Genomic DNA, 15,065 nt, shown 5'->3' on the forward strand with positions numbered 1-15,065 from the left:
AACACCGTATATTCTAAATTTAATCTGGTGTTCATTTTGTTGTTACTGAAGTCCAAATAGCTTAACGGAATTTTAACCATTTCACATTTTAAAATTGAAGGTGTGTCAGATTCACTGTCCAGAGTCATTGATAATTAGGGAGTATCATTTCATTGTAATATTACTTCTCCTAAATCCAGTATTATCTAAAACAAAATGTTTTCTGAGAAGAGGTAGTTGAATACAACAGATGACATGTATACATCCATGGAACCATCCGAAGCAAAGTTTCCTCAAAGTTTCCTTGTGCCCCCTTGTAATTCATATTATTTTTTTTTAATGTTTATTTTTTGAAGGAGATGGAGAGAGCAGGGCAAGGGCAGAGAGAGGAGACAGAGAATCCCAAGCAGGCTTCATATCATCAGCACAGGGCCCGACACACAGGGCTTGAACTCACGAATTGTGAGATCATGACCTGAGCCAAAACCAAGAGTCAGACACTCAATGGACCAAGCCACTCAGGTGCTGCCCCTCCCTGGTCATTCTTACCTCTAACCCTTTTCTGGACTTTGTGCCTCCAGGCAATCAGTGATCTGCTTTGTTACTATAGTTTACAGTTTCTAACATTTCATATAAGTGGAACCGTAAAGCGTATGCTTTTTGTCTGGCTTCTTTCATCCTGGATAATTAATTTGAAATTCATTAATGTTGAAGCATTAGATCATTCCTTTTTAAAAATTATTTATTTATTAATGTTTATTTACCTTAGAGCATGAGTGGGGTAGGGTCGGGGGGCGGGGAGGCAGTGGGGCAGAGGCAGAGAGGGAGACACAGAATCCGAGGCAGGCTCCAGGGTCTGAGCTGTCAGTACAGAGCCCAACATGGGGCTTGAACTCATGAGCCGTGAGTTCAGGACCTGAGCCGAAGTCAGTGGCCCAACCAACTTAAGCCACCGAGGCACTCTAGATCATTCCTTTTTTTAATGCCAAGTAGTGTTCCATTGTATGGGTTTAACACAGCGTATTGACTTGATTGACATTTGGGTTATCTTTAATATTGGACTATGCATATTCATGGAAGTCTTTGTGTGAAAGTAGGCTCTCCTTTATGGAGGAGTATCTCAGAGCAGAATGGCTGGGGCATATGGTAGGTGTTTTTCTCATTTGAAACCACACAACTGGATTTCCAAAGTGCTACAACTGGCAACTCCAGGTTACGCTCCTGCCAGCAGTGTGTGAGGTCCAGTTCCTTGCCAACACTGGTAAATACATCAATCTTTTAACTTGAACCATTCAAATAGGTGTGTCACGGTACCATTGTGGCTTAAATTTGCATTTCCCTAATGACTGCTGATGTTGGGAGTCTTTTCATGTACTTTGCCATCCTCTTATCTTTTTTGGTAAAGTGTCTATTAAAAATCTTTTGCTCATTTAAAAAAATTGGGCTGGGAGTGTCTGGCTGGCTCAGTTAGTGGGGCGTGCAACTCTTGATCTGGGGGTCGTTGAGTTTGAGCTTCACACTGGGTGTAGAGAACTTAAAAAAAATAAGTGAATTGTTTTAAAAAACTGGGTTGTCTTATTATTAAGGTAGAAGGGTTCTTTACATATTCTAGATAATAAGTTGTTGTACATTACGTTTCTCCCAATTTATGGCTGCTTTTCATTTTTGGAACAGTATTTTTTGAAGAGCAAAAGTTTTTAAAACTAGTTCATGCTTTATGTGTTGTATTTAAGAAGTCTTTGCCGAACTCAAGGTCACCAAAATTTTCAGCTAGTGTCATCCTTCTAAAGCACATAATTTGAAAACATTTTGCTGAAAAATACCTGAGGAAAAAATTGCTATACGTTTTAATAGTGCTATGGTCTAAAATGGAGAAAAGAAAATGAGACGCTGATTGTAAATTTAACATCAATGTGCATAATCAAGTGCTCAATAATTATTTTTAAGCTATGTGTGCCTATTACTTGAAATGTGGAAGATTACTCCAACATAAAAAGAATCACACTTTAAATTAAATAATGAATGTGTTTTTATTTCTCTCCCAATTTTTAAAATGTGAACATTCTGTATTTCAGTCACAGCCTTTACTTCCAGGTGACTTCTTCATTGGGTCTCAATTCCCTGTGTGGAAATTAGGAAGGAAAGGAAAAGGTATAAATTAAACTTTCATGGGGGAGAAAAAGAAGAGTGTGAGTTCAATATCTTATATTCTATTAAATTGACCCATTAAAGTTTTTATGTAGACTCAACAGAGCCATTCTGTTCTCTCATGATTTTAAACTTTTACCAGCCCTTCAATTTCATTTTTGTAGATTTAGGAACCGTAATTTCTTAGTCTGTATGAAAGCTTTTATCCTCTGTTCACTTGAGGTTTTCTAAACCCTTTCTAATTCATGTATGTGATCGTTCTTGAAATCCCTAACCACAGACCCCCTCTACATAGGGACTGTGAATGCTGCTCAAGCCTCTGGTCCCCGGAGCTTCTTCCCACCTAGGTGACACCCAGTGGCAGGCACCCTGCCTTGCTAACTACCTCTCTGCTGCCAAAAAAGCCATCTCCAGAGACACAACGGGACCAGGCAGCAGTCAGTTGCCTTCTGATCACTTGGCCACCGTGTCTAGAGCTCTCCAGCAGTGTTGCTGCAAACACAGCACCGAGCCACTATTGGTGTCATATATTTCAGCTACATTCTGGTTTATGTAAAATGCTGTCTGATAATGTATGTGAAAGCCACATTAAAGTAGGCTTTGGTGAGCTAGTTTAAAACTTCGTTTCTATATTACAAATGTACCCTGAATGCCAAAAAAAAAAAAAAAAATTCAAACATTGGAAATACCCTGTTCATAAACTGAAGATCTGTTATTCGAAAGGTAATCACTCAGTTTTATCCAAAGATTAAACGACAAATAATACTACAAAATGATAGCATTTGAATATAAGTTCTTGGGGGAAAATTTACCCTTTCTGCTTATTTTTGGCACACACGGTATTAAAAAGAGTATTACCAAAAGCTGGCCAATTGTTGGTTTAAAACAAACGTACAAACTAACCTTTTAAACAACAAACTCTTGTTCCGGAAGGCAGTTAGCTTTTCATCGTTCTTTTTGTCTAGATAACATCCAAGGACAAATCCCACAGGCACAAGTATATGTACCCAGTGGTCACGAACAATCTGAATTACGTTCATCATGAATGCTAAAAAAAACCAAACAACAACAAAAAAGAAGAATGAGCAGAAATATAACTGCCTTTGAAATATCTTGAAAAATTGCATTTTGGGGCACATGGGTGGCTCAGCCGGTTAAGCTTCTGACTCCATTTCAGCTCAGGTCATGATCTCACTGTTGGTGTGGTCGAGCCCCATTTTGGGCTCTGTGCGGACAGCTCAGGGCCTGCTTGCATCCTCTCCCTCTCTCTCTGCCCCTCTCCCACTCGTGCACACAACCTCTGTCTCTCTCCCAAAATAAATACATTAAAAAAAATTTTTTTTAATTGCATCTGAAACAGAGAGCTAATCCTGAATTTAGTAAATGTTAAAAGCATAATAAGCCTCTTCAAATTTGCTCAGCATCAGAATGCAGTATACAACTTAAAATCTACTCGACGATTATATAGGTGACAATGGTTAATATAAAAATTGCATTGCACTATGCGGTGCCTGGGTGGTTCAGTCGGTTAAAGGTCCGACTTCGGCTCAGGTCATAATCTCACAGTTCATGAATTCAAGTCCTGAGTCGGGGTCTGTGGGGACAGCTCAGAGCCTGGAACCTGCTTTGGATTCTCTGTCTCCCTCTCTCTTTCTACCCCTTGCCCGCTCACACTCTGTCTCTCTCTCTCAAAAATAAACTTAAAAAAAAAAGTTTAAAAATTGCATTGCACTAAAATCAACTTATTAACTTTTTTTCTAGTTCCACTAGTGATCTGATATGGTACCGTGCAGAGAAATGGAGAGTATAAAAAATTCCACCTGTAAAAGCTGAGTATTTGCATCCTCCTACTGTTAACTTAAAACTTTTACACATGTGTAAAATCTTTTTAAGACCAAAAAAAATCTTTTAGGACCTCTTACAATACTAAAATATAATTATACTATTATGCCAAAAACCAAATTCTTTAGATAAAGCTATAAATATTGAAGACTAATTTTTGACTTAGCAGTAATTGTGACTCGGATAAACCCCATTAGCTGCGATACTGCTACAGCACAAAGCTGAAACTAATTTTTGAAGGTAAATGAAGATATGAGAGAAATTAAAAAAAATAACCACATTCAACAATGCCATGCTAGGGGCGCCTGGGTGGTTCAGCTGGTTGTGTGTCCAACTGCGGCTTGGATCATGATCTTGCCATTCCTAAATTTGAGCCCTGCATCGGGCTCTATGCTGACAGCTCAGAGCCTGGAGCCTGCTTTGGATTCTGTCTCCCTCTGTCTCTGCCGCTCCCCCACTCTCTCTAAAATGAATAAACATTTAAAAAAATGTCATGGTAGATCTCAATATCAATCAGTGATTTTATAAAAGATATGGGCAGGAGGGAATTTACTTTCAGAGAACGACTACTAGGTACCGGAGCCATCATATAGTCTTATATGTAACATGAAATAACTATTATTATCCTAAGTTTACAGATTAGAAAACACCTTAACCTAAAATTGAGTACAGAGCTGGAATTCAAACTCAGGTTTGCTCCAAAGCTCTGTATTCTATTAGATCACAATGCCTCTCTTCCTGAATTGATATTCCTGATCTCTTCCTGAACTGACATTCATGGCACTTAAAGGATTTTAAGTTCTAAGAGTTCCTAAAAGGTAGAAGAGGAAGAATAGAACTAGAAGCTACTAAATGGAAAATAAATTTGCATTAATTCCATAAAAACATAGTTGCATTGTCAGTTTTCTGTAAAAATGTGTACCTAAAGATGAACTCAAAATACACCTGCCTATATATGAATCTAAAATGAATAAATAGGGGCGCCTGGGTGGCGCAGTCGGTTAAGCGTCCGACTTCAGCCAGGTCACGATCTCGCGGTCCGTGAGTTCGAGCCCCGCGTCGGGCTCTGGGCTGATGGCTCAGAGCCTGGAGCCTGTTTCTGATTCTGTGTCTCCCTCTCTCTCTGCCCCTCCCCCGTTCATGCTCTGTCTCTATCTGTCCCAAAAATAAATAAACGTTGAAAATAAAATTTAAAAAAAAAATAAAATGAATAAATAATATACAATGGCTGAGAAGGCATAGGACAATACCCTAGTAAGAGAACACATTACTGCCAACAAAAGTACTTAGCACGAAACTGCTAGGATTAGGTAGACTGGATCCTGCCTCTCCTCCTAGGACACCGTTTCTCATACTTACACATTCTATTACTATGTTTCTCAAACTTAATCACTATCTAAAGGCACTGGGCTAGAAAATGGCCATGAAGTAAAAAGCTGCACAATTACTATATACTCTATTTAATAAGGTGTAATATTACATATAGCAGGTTCTAGTCTGAATATCACCAATCTGGAAAATTATGTAAAGTAAATGAGGTATTTAAAATATATATAGTTTAGGCATTAAAGTTTTAGTCTATTGTCTACAGCTGTTATTCTCAAACTTGCCTGCACATCAAAAGCACCTGGGGAGCCCTGGGGCTCCTGGGTGGTTCAGTCGGTTAAGTGTCCGACTTTGGTTCCAATCATGATCTCATGGTTTTTGGGTTCGAGCCCTGCGTCGGGGTCTGTGCTGACAGCTCGGAGCCTGGAGCCTGCTTCGGATTCTGTGTCTCCCTCTCTCTCTCTCTGCCTCTCCCCAGCTCATGCTCTCTCAAAAATAAACATTAAAAAAAAAAATTAAAAACCACCTGGAAGTCTTTATCAAAAATAGAGACTCCTTGGTCCTCCTTCTGGGTGGGGTTGGAAAAACCTGTAAAGAATTGATTTAGTTAGCTAATTTGATGCAAATAGTTCTTGGGTAACCTCATCTTATTTTCTAGAAGATGGTGGCTCTCTTAGCATTGTGCCTTAAGTAACATTATTTGCATTTAGATACAAAGAACTTTTTGTGAATCTGACCAAGTGTCCACCAAATTATAGCCCCTTGTTTTATAAACTTGAGCCAATCAAATATGGGAATACATGCCTTAATCAATGTAACTTTGAAAGCAGGAAAATGCAGAATACCAGACAAGATAGGCCTCTGTAGAAATCAAGCTCTCATGTATTGTCACCTGTTGCTACAGATTCCTCAAATTTCTTAATAGGGGTCAAGCCTAACAGCACAGCAGAGTCAGATAGTGTTTGCATTTAATTTTTTTTTTTATTTTTGGGACAGAGAGAGACAGAGCATGAACGGGGGAGGGGCAGAGAGAGAGGGAGACACAGAATCGGAAACAGGCTCCAGGCTCCAGGCTCCGAGCCATCAGCCCAGAGCCCGACGCGGGGCTCGAACTCACGGACCGCGAGATCGTGACCTGGCTGAAGTCGGACGCTTAACCAACTGCGCCACCCAGGCGCCCCTTTAATTTTTTTTTTAATGTTCATTTTATTTTTGAGACGGAGAGAGACAGAGCATGAGTGGGGGAGGGGCATAGAGAGGGAGACACAGCATCTGAAGCAGGCTCCAGGCTCTGAGCTGTCAGCACAGAGCCCAACTGGGGCTCAAACTCGTCAACCGAGAGATCATGACCTGCGTTGAAGTCAGACACTCAACCCACTGAGCCACTCAGGCACCCTGAGATAGTGTTTGCATTTTAAAAAATGCCTGATGACTCAGTCTGAGCCTGTTTTAAATAAGCCCATGGCCACCCGTGGGCTATAAGCCATTATTGTTGGCATTCTTCCAACAGGGCAGGTAGGTATTTTGTCTGGCTCTACTCTGAGAATCTGAGAAGATTCTGAGACAAGCCTCTGAGGCCCTGGCTCCATATAGGCTCTCACATATATTCCACAGGTGAAGACTGGTCGATGGAAGGATTCTGTATGTTCAAAATACAGAACTGGGTCCAGCCACCATGATTCTATTGCTAGGAGGTAAATGACAAATCTTAGTCCCACAAGCATTTCATATTACACTTGTATCATCTATCTAATGGACTTTGGGAGCAGTGGCACTGAACATAATTTGTCCTCTGTATTTCACTGTGAGTGGATGACCAGGGAGGACAAAGATTTATGGACCTAAGAGTGAGCTAGAATGATTCCTGGAAGAATGGCTAGAAGGTGGAGTATAGACGGGCTCTGGTCATGGCCCCAAGACCACAGAGGGCTTTCAGTGATGGACAAACAGCAGTGAGGTCCTGGGACAGACTCCAATGAAACAAGCCTAGGTTTGGATGAAGAGTGACATCCACATGGGTGACCAAGAGAACACTGCACTTAGTACTGTCTTCTTTCCACGGAAGACTCATGAAAAATTCTGCTTTTACTTTAGAACTGGGACTTGCTATGGTATTCCTAAGAAAAACGAATTGTTTTTTCTCTTACAGACTCAAGGAACCATTAACTTATCACCTGTCCTCTGTTACCAATGTTCCAAATTTTTTACCCTACCTCTAGAAAGAGCAGACTCATATAGCACTGTCAGATACGGTTCTTACTGCTTTTCACCATCACTAACCTCATGTAATCTTCACAACACTATGCGTGTCTGCACTAATGTCCCCGATGTAGGAGGCACATTTTTTTCATGAGGAAATCCAGGGACAATCAACTTGTATAATGTGACAAATGCAGTTAAGTGGTAGAGCTGGGATTAATACTCAGGCAGCGTGGCTCCTTGGTTCAAGCTACTTGTGCTTTATTGTCCGTTAAGGTAACTCTAGAGGTAAACATTTAGACCGACCTCACTCAGGATTATCTTATTTTTCTTAACATTACTTTTTCTTCAACCCAATTTTTCTCGCGTAACTTCCAAAAAGAAAACTGAATCTGGTATGCATTTTTGTAAGCCAATTTACGTTGTAAAAACATAAATGAATAGATATTTCAAAAATGAAATCCTAATCTCTAATAGGTCCCCACAGCACTTTAGATCGACATTTTTTTGAACCATATATATGATCGATGAAAAGCAGTGCGGGATGCGTGGAGAAACTGAACTGCTTGAGATCTGGAAACGTCTTAATGACATATCCACCCTGGAAACCAAGCACAAATGCAGTATTACATTTTTTAAGTGATATGTGTGTGTGTGTGTGTGTGTGTGTGTGTGTGTGTGTGTGTGTGTACGCGCGCGCAATGGCCGGCTCAAGAAGGTTTGCGATTTGGAAGAGAACGAGGTTTCCAATCTAGAGCAACGAGGAGACAGAACGCTGAAACCTGGACGAATATGTGATGCTGGCAGAGAAGCAGCGGCTTCCCTCCTTGAGCGTGGAGTGCGACCCCGGCCTGTAACCTCTGCGGCCCGGCCAAGGGCGGTCACCGGGTTATCCCTTAAAGACGTTTCCCAATAATGACAGCCTCCCACTACCCTTTCCAAAAGCCGCCAGGCGCAAAACGGAAGCCCAGCCGTCCCCGGGAAGAAACCCCCATTTCCCTTCCCCGTCTCCACCGCTCGCAAGCCCCGAGCCCCCTCCCCCCCCCCGCCTACACGTACCGCCGCCGAGGGCTTTCCTAGAGGTGGACCTTCCCTGCCTACACAACGGGGCACCTCGGCGCTCCTGGACCCGTGACCCACCTGCGGCCTTGGTGCCAAAAAGGACCCCACGACCCAGGGCAGAGGCGAGCCCAGCCTCCGGCGCCGGCGGAAGCTGCGGCCTTGGGACCTGCCATCCGCCACGCCCGCTCGAAGAGAGGGGTGGCGGTGGGAAACCAAACCGCTTCTTCCTTTTCATGTTTGACTCTTCTTGTATTTATTTTAGCTTTTCACACATTATAAATTTTCTAAAACTACAACTTCGGTGCAAGATGGCGGGACTTGTTGGGGTAAAGCGCCATCTCCTTCCCACAGCTTCGTCTCTACCCCTCGAAGATGGTATCGCCCTGGGCCTTCCCCGCCTCAGCGGCTCGCCTCCAGTTTCAAAATGGCGGCCGCCATCGGGGGGCCTTCTGCTGGCTGATCGTCACGGGTGCTGCTGAGCGAGCATCAGCTTTTCTCGCTCTTGAACCTGGATTCGACTAGGGGTTGGGAAGGGCAGTGGACGGCGTTGGGGGAGGACTGACGAGGCAAGTGAGGGCGGAGGAAAGGAGTGAGCCCTTTGGTGGGGGAGGGGGCGCCCTCGGCCCTCAGGGGAGACCCTGGCTCCAACTCCGGCCGGGTCTCTGCTGGGGACGTGCTCCTGGGGTTTCGGTTGCGACTGTCCTGGCCGGACCTGGCAGAAGTGCTCAGCGAGGGAAAGAGAAGTGATTTCTCCGGGGGTCTAGAGCTCCCGGTCTTTGTGGCAGTCCGTACGATTCACTCCTATTTGCCCCCCCCTTTTTTTTTTTTTTGCTGTTTTCCTCTGCCCTGTTTCTCGGCGTTGGAGGAGTTAATCTGACGCCAGCTTTGGCCTCGTGGTTACCGTGTTCTTGGACTCCTCGCTGGGGGTCTTCCCGTGGCCTCGGGTTCAAAGGCCACGAGACTGCTAAGCACTGGGCACGAAGTAGGCGTCCTTTTTAGTTAATCGACTCCGGGGACCTTTTAAGATGTTAACCATGCTTTATTAAAATTGTCTTGGCCTTCCGCGCCTCGCGCCCCCCAGCCTCCCCACCCTCCCAGCCCTCGCTTTGCCCTCGAGCGCTTCCACCGTCACTGTTTTACTAGCTCTTAAGTAACTGGAGGTCACACCGGCCTTAACACTGGCAAGTGTGGCCTCCTGCCACCTGCCGAACCTGAGTTATCAATTACCCATCCCCAATTTTTTTATTTTGCAACCCTTGTGATTTTTTTTTTTTTTTTTTTTAGGAAGGCGCTTCTCTTTCTGAACTAACCAGGAAGAGGCTTTTTTGTACCACGTGAGTTCAAAGGCCAACCCAGATTCCTTCGTTTTCCCTTGGATTTTGTGTAGTTCCTTTTGGTTGTCATCAACATGCAAGGTCGTTATTGAGAGAGCAAGTAACTGTAATTGGTAATTGGGATGAATGAGTCCGTCAGACTCAAGGAAGCAATTTATGACCTGGTTAGGGTACTGTGGTTAGGTTAAGATTTGAGTGCTGTGCTTGATACTGGCGATACAAAGATGATCAGTTTTGCTCTTCGCCTATACATTCAACGTCCATTCAACAAACATTCTTAGTGCTGTTTGTGCTAAATGAAAATAAACCGCCCGAGGCCACCAAACAGGCTTCACAAAGGAATAACTATTTGAGCTGGGTCATGAAGGGTCACAAGGAATTTACTAGGCTCCGGAGGAGATCATTCCTGGATGCAGAGATTTGAGAAGTTTTGGCGCGCTGAGGGAGAGTGGGAAGATAAATGTGCCGGAACATGCAGTGCAAGGGTGGTTGGCGAAGGAAGAGCGAGATTGAGAGCCACTTGTGAAGGACCTTGATTTCCAGCTAAGGAGTTCTGGCGTAGTTAGAGGGGAGCCAGTGCACATACTTTGCACAAGGAAAGGGCGTGAGTGTGTGTGTGTGTATACACACACACACACACACACACACAGGGTGGTCTCTGACAGCTGTATAGAGAATCAACTTGGAATAGGAAAACTAGGTAAGAGGAAATTGCAGTCATTCAGGTAAGGTAATGTGTGCCTCAATTGAAGTAGGATAGTAATGCGTGTGAAAGAAACAATTTTTTTTTTAATTTTTTTTTTCAACGTTTATTTATTTTTGGGACAGAGAGAGACAGAGCATGAACGGGGGAGGGGCAGAGAGAGAGGGAGACACAGAATCGGAAACAGGCTCCAGGCTCTGAGCCATCAGCCCAGAGCCCGAGGCGGGGCTTGAACTCACATACCGTGAGATCGTGACCTGGCTGAAGTCGGACGCTTAACCGACTGCGCCACCCAGGCGCCCCATAATTTTTTTTTAACTTTATTTATTTTGAGAGAGGGAGAGAGCTTGTGGGGGGGCGGGGGCAGAGGGAGATAGAATCCCAAGTAGGCTCCATGCTATTTACTCAGAGCCCAATATGGGGCTTGATCTCACGAATTGTGAGATGGTGACCTGAGCCGAAATCAAGAGTTGGACGCTTCACCGACTGAGCCACCTAGGTGCCTGGAGAGACCTTTCTGAATAGGATTCAACTGGTGGCAGCAATTTGGTGGAGGGAGGGTGACTCCAGAGGTTTTGGGCCAAGGGACTAAATGGTTGGTGATACCATTAAAGTCAAGCCTAAGATGGGGCGCCTGGGTGGCTAGGTCGGTTAAGCTCCAACTTCAGCCTAGGTCATGATCTCGCAGTTGGTGAGTTTGAGTCCTGCATCAGGCTCTGTGCTGACGGCTCAGAGCCTGGAGTCTGCCTCAGATTCTCTGTCTCCCTCTTTCTGCCCCTCCCCTGCTTGTGCACTTTCTGTCTCTCTCTCAAAGATAAACAAACATTAAAAAAAAAAAAAAAGCCTAAGACATGTACATCAGAATAGAATGGTGCCAGCCTGCACCTTAAGGAGTGGCAGAGCACGGTGCTCTACAGACGAAAGCATGGGTTTTAGAGTCTAGACCTAGTGCTGTTACTGCAGCCGCGAGCTACATGTGGCTGTTGAGCACTTGAAATTGTGGTTAGATTGATTTGAAATATGCTGTAAATATAAAATACATACTGAATTTCAAAGACTTGGTAAGAAAAACGATGTAGAATATCTCAATAACTTATTAATAATGATTACCTGCTGAAATGATAATATTTTGAATATATTGGGTTAAATAAAATACATTAAAAGTAATTTCACCCAAAACTTTTCAACGTGGCTGTGAATAAAATTTTTAATTACATTTATGGCTTGCATTATATTTTTATTGGGCAGAGCCGATGCAGTCTAGACTAATGATAGAGGAATTTGTGAGGAGGTGGGATTTGAACTGGGTCTTGACACAGTGGTGAGCTGGCGCCCTCCACTGCCGGTTAAGGCATTCAGGTTTTTGTTTTTTCAAGCAGTAAGAAGCCTTCCAAGGTTTCTGAGCAAAGGGTAATTAACCTGGCAGTAATGTTTAGGTTGAGATGAAAGGGAGGAAAGGCTGGAGGCAGAGAAACCGAGAAACCCAAATGTGAGGTAATGAGGCCCTGCTTTAAGGTACTGGTGGTAGGGATGGAAAGGGATTTGAAATACATTTGAAAGCATTTTGAGGCTAAGAAAAATAATCAGGAGTTGGTAACAGACTGTTCAAAAAAAGTAAAGGAAGGAATCAAACATGTAGAATTTCAAGCCTTGGTTACTTAGATAAGAACTAATGAATTCATGTCATATAGTCACAAAGTACATTTGAGACCAAAGGCATTTAGTCTCAAAATAGAACCAGCAAAGTCGAAAGGAGGAAGTAGTTTGCTAAATACTCTTCCTTTTCATCTCCTTGCTCTCTGTAGCTTACCTAATCAATCATCCATACCAACTGATTTTCCTAAAATACAGAATTTCCTGTATTGTGTCCTCTTACTTGATAATGGATCTTAAAATGTTTCTCTGTTGCCTGAAGAACTAGATCCAGAGTCCAAGGCCTTTATCTGGCCCTTTTCTGTTCATTAGAATTTTTCTTTCATTTTTTTGCTTATATGAAAGTGTGCCCAGCTGCTTTTTCCACTAACACTCTGTACATTTTTTGTGCCTTTGGTCATGTTATTCCCCTGTTTGAAATACCTTTTGTTTTTGTCTCTTGGGGCCTGCCCATCCTTAACGAGGAATTTAAGATCTCACCTCTTTTATGATTCTCATTAACATAAGCTAATGTCAGTTTTTAAAATCTTATTTCCTAAACTGCATATTTTAGCCCCTGATTGTGACCGATTTGGTACAATATTTTTGACTTTGATTATCTCTGTTTTATGTAAGCTTCAGCTTCCAAAAATTAGGACAGGTTTTCTTTTTTTTTTTTTTATTAAATTTTTTTTTTCAACGTTTTTATTTATTTTTGGGACAGAGAGACAGAGCATGAACGGGGGAGGGGCAGAGAGAGAGGGAGACACAGAGTCGGAAACAGGCTCCAGGCTCCGAGCCATCAGCCCAGAGCCCGACGCGGGGCTCGAACTCCCGGACCGCGAGATCGTGACCTGGCTGAAGTCGGACGCTTAACCGACTGCGCCACCCAGGCGCACTGACAGGTTTTCTTTTTAAAAACAGGATCATTTCTTATGCTACTTGCTGCTGCTCATGTGTTCACCTTAGGGCATGACATAGAAGGTAAACACCATAATTAAAAACAGAAGTAAATCTGTTATACCACATTTAGCAGACTCTCTTTATTTTTTAGATTTATGAAGAACTCTTCCCGTGAATTCATGGTGTTTCATCCTATATACGACTGAGATATCAGTAAGTGATGAATGTCTCTAGTAAAGATCTAGCCACAGTATAAGCAATTGTATTAAAAATACCTTTTCACCTGTTGAAACCTGGGTCTATCTGCAAAAAGCTTTCACATGAACTCATTCACTTCTGTCTGCAAGCTACTTTATTTCCACTTTGTAATCTAAATAAAGTGGAAGTGAAGGTGGATTTGAGTAGAAAAAGAGTTTCTCTTAGGCCACTAATATACTTGTGGTACAGGAAGCTTTTTGGCAGGGAGAACTTTTTTATTTCCTTCCCAAAATTGTATTTATAAATGTTTTTCATCAAATGGAGAATAAATGTCTTTGTACTTCTCATGCCTTACAAATAGGAATATGCTAAGTCCACAGATTTTTAATTTTAACTTGTTTGTTTCATCAGTTCTTTATGGAACAACCGCTATGTGTTTAAGACATGTGCTAATAATATATAGTAAGGACACAAAAAAGGATCGAGCCTCAAAGAGCTCTCCCAAGCAAGGGGAAATGCATAAGAATAGATAACTGTTGATGGTGTAGCCAGTTCACTAAGCTCATTTAACACTAGCCATACTTCATTCATTTAAGCTTTTGTTGACCCCCCACCCCCCATGTGTTAGGCACCGTGGACACATTGGAGGATAACTGTGACCAGAACTGACAAGGTCTGTTTTTTCATGGAATTCACAGTCTAGTGCGGGGATGAAGAGGAAAGACAGGGATGGGCAAAGCAAGTAAATAAGTAACTAGCAGGCATAGAGAGCAGTAAGCATTTTGAGGGAAGTAGAGTGATGTCACAGGGTATAACTGAGTTGGGGAAGGACTTTAGGGGTGTTAAAAAACCATCTCAGAATAAATTTGAGACTGGGAAAACGTACAAACTAGTTAGAGGTCTTAGTGACAGTGGAGACAGAAGGGAAGTTTGAGAAATAGAATGGAGGTAAAAATGCAGCACTTAGTGATAGATCGGATGTGGGATACGAAGTAAAGGAAGGACTCAAGGATGAGGCCATCAGAGATCAGGTGATATTTATGGCTGTGGAACTGGTGAGATTACCTGGAAGAAAAAAAGTCCTGCTGAAGCACACTGCCACATTTGAGGTGGAAGAAAATAAATAGCAAAGGAGATTGGGGAGTGGCCAGTTACATACAAGGAAAACTAGGGTGGAGGTGACACAGAAGCAGAGGGAGGAGAGCATCTCAGGGAGGCTGGAGCACTTATTTTTATCGAATGCTGCTACAGTTTCTGTCAGCGGAAGCCCGAGAAATGCCATTGGCTTAAATTGCGTAGAGGTTTGCCAGTGACCTTGATGAACACACTAGTAGTGGGCTGGTAGACAAAGATGCCAGGTTTGGTAGTCTGAATGGGAGGCAAGAAAGTGGAGACACATGTGGACGAATCCTCTGAGAACTTTTGCGATGAAAGGGGAACCTAGAAATGATGGACTACTTGCGGGGATAGGATTAAGAGAGGGCTCTTTTAAATCGGGAAATTCTAGAGGATCTGCGTGTGCTAATAGGAGTGGCACATCGGTGATACATGGTTTGATGTGGGGAAAAGAGGGAATGGCTGAAGAAGTTCGGTCCTCTAGAAGGTAAACGAGAATGGCAGCCAGACTACTCATAGGGAGCAGGGCTATCGAGTTCATGTAATGGGAGACACAACAGTGTACGTGCAGATACATTAATAGATTTGGTATTGGAAAACGAATTCTTGTCTGATGACTTCTA

The 15,065-nt window shown here is 42.9% G+C and overlaps 2 protein-coding genes and 1 pseudogene across 6 annotated transcripts in view; 1 reads left to right on the forward strand and 2 right to left on the reverse strand.

The window, feature by feature from the left end:
* Positions 1-1,990: 1,990 nt before the first annotated feature.
* Positions 1,991-8,806, reverse strand: NDUFB1 (NADH:ubiquinone oxidoreductase subunit B1). 4 transcript variants are annotated; one of them, XM_047861964.1, is made up of 4 exons: positions 8,635-8,729; positions 5,822-5,883; positions 3,031-3,175; positions 1,991-2,100 (listed from the first exon to the last, which is right to left on the reverse strand). In XM_047861964.1, exons 3-4 carry the CDS (start codon positions 3,168-3,170, stop codon positions 2,064-2,066), a joined length of 177 nt encoding a protein of 58 aa, XP_047717920.1. In that variant the 5' UTR covers positions 3,171-3,175; positions 5,822-5,883; positions 8,635-8,729; the 3' UTR covers positions 1,991-2,063. The 4 variants fall into 4 exon arrangements, with proteins under 4 accessions (XP_047717920.1, XP_047717921.1, XP_047717919.1 ...); XM_047861965.1 differs by having other exon boundaries at positions 8,554-8,689; XM_047861963.1 differs by lacking the exon at positions 5,822-5,883 and having other exon boundaries at positions 8,635-8,806.
* Positions 4,063-4,192, reverse strand: LOC125169123 (uncharacterized; annotated as a pseudogene).
* Positions 8,807-8,978: 172 nt separating the features above from the next.
* Positions 8,979-15,065, forward strand: part of CPSF2 (cleavage and polyadenylation specific factor 2) — a 33,013-nt gene continuing 26,926 nt past the window's right edge. The window contains exons 1-2 of one of the 2 annotated variants that reach the window (XM_047863574.1): positions 8,979-9,122; positions 13,280-13,341. The gene's annotated coding sequence lies outside the window, so the exon portion shown is untranslated. Of the gene's footprint in view, positions 9,123-9,838; positions 9,891-13,279; positions 13,342-15,065 lie in introns of those variants that run through there. The other variant, XM_047863573.1, reaches the window with a different exon arrangement.

Source organism: Prionailurus viverrinus, chromosome B3 (assembly GCF_022837055.1).
Source record: "Prionailurus viverrinus isolate Anna chromosome B3, UM_Priviv_1.0, whole genome shotgun sequence".
NCBI classification, from domain to species: domain Eukaryota; kingdom Metazoa; phylum Chordata; class Mammalia; order Carnivora; family Felidae; genus Prionailurus; species Prionailurus viverrinus.

Excerpts from the sequence above, each read along its gene's own strand:
- NDUFB1 (XM_047861962.1), bottom strand. The coding sequence starts at position 8,791 with ATGAAAAGGAAGAAGCGGTTTGGTTTCCCACCGCCACCCCTCTCTTCG. Across the intron at positions 3,176-8,553 it reads TAGGAAAGCCCTCGGCGGCG|CATTCATGATGAACGTAATT; the intron begins GTACGTGTAGGC and ends GGTTTTTTTTAG. Across the intron at positions 2,101-3,030 it reads AAGAGTTTGTTGTTTAAAAG|GGAATTGAGACCCAATGAAG; the intron begins GTTAGTTTGTAC and ends ATTTCCACACAG.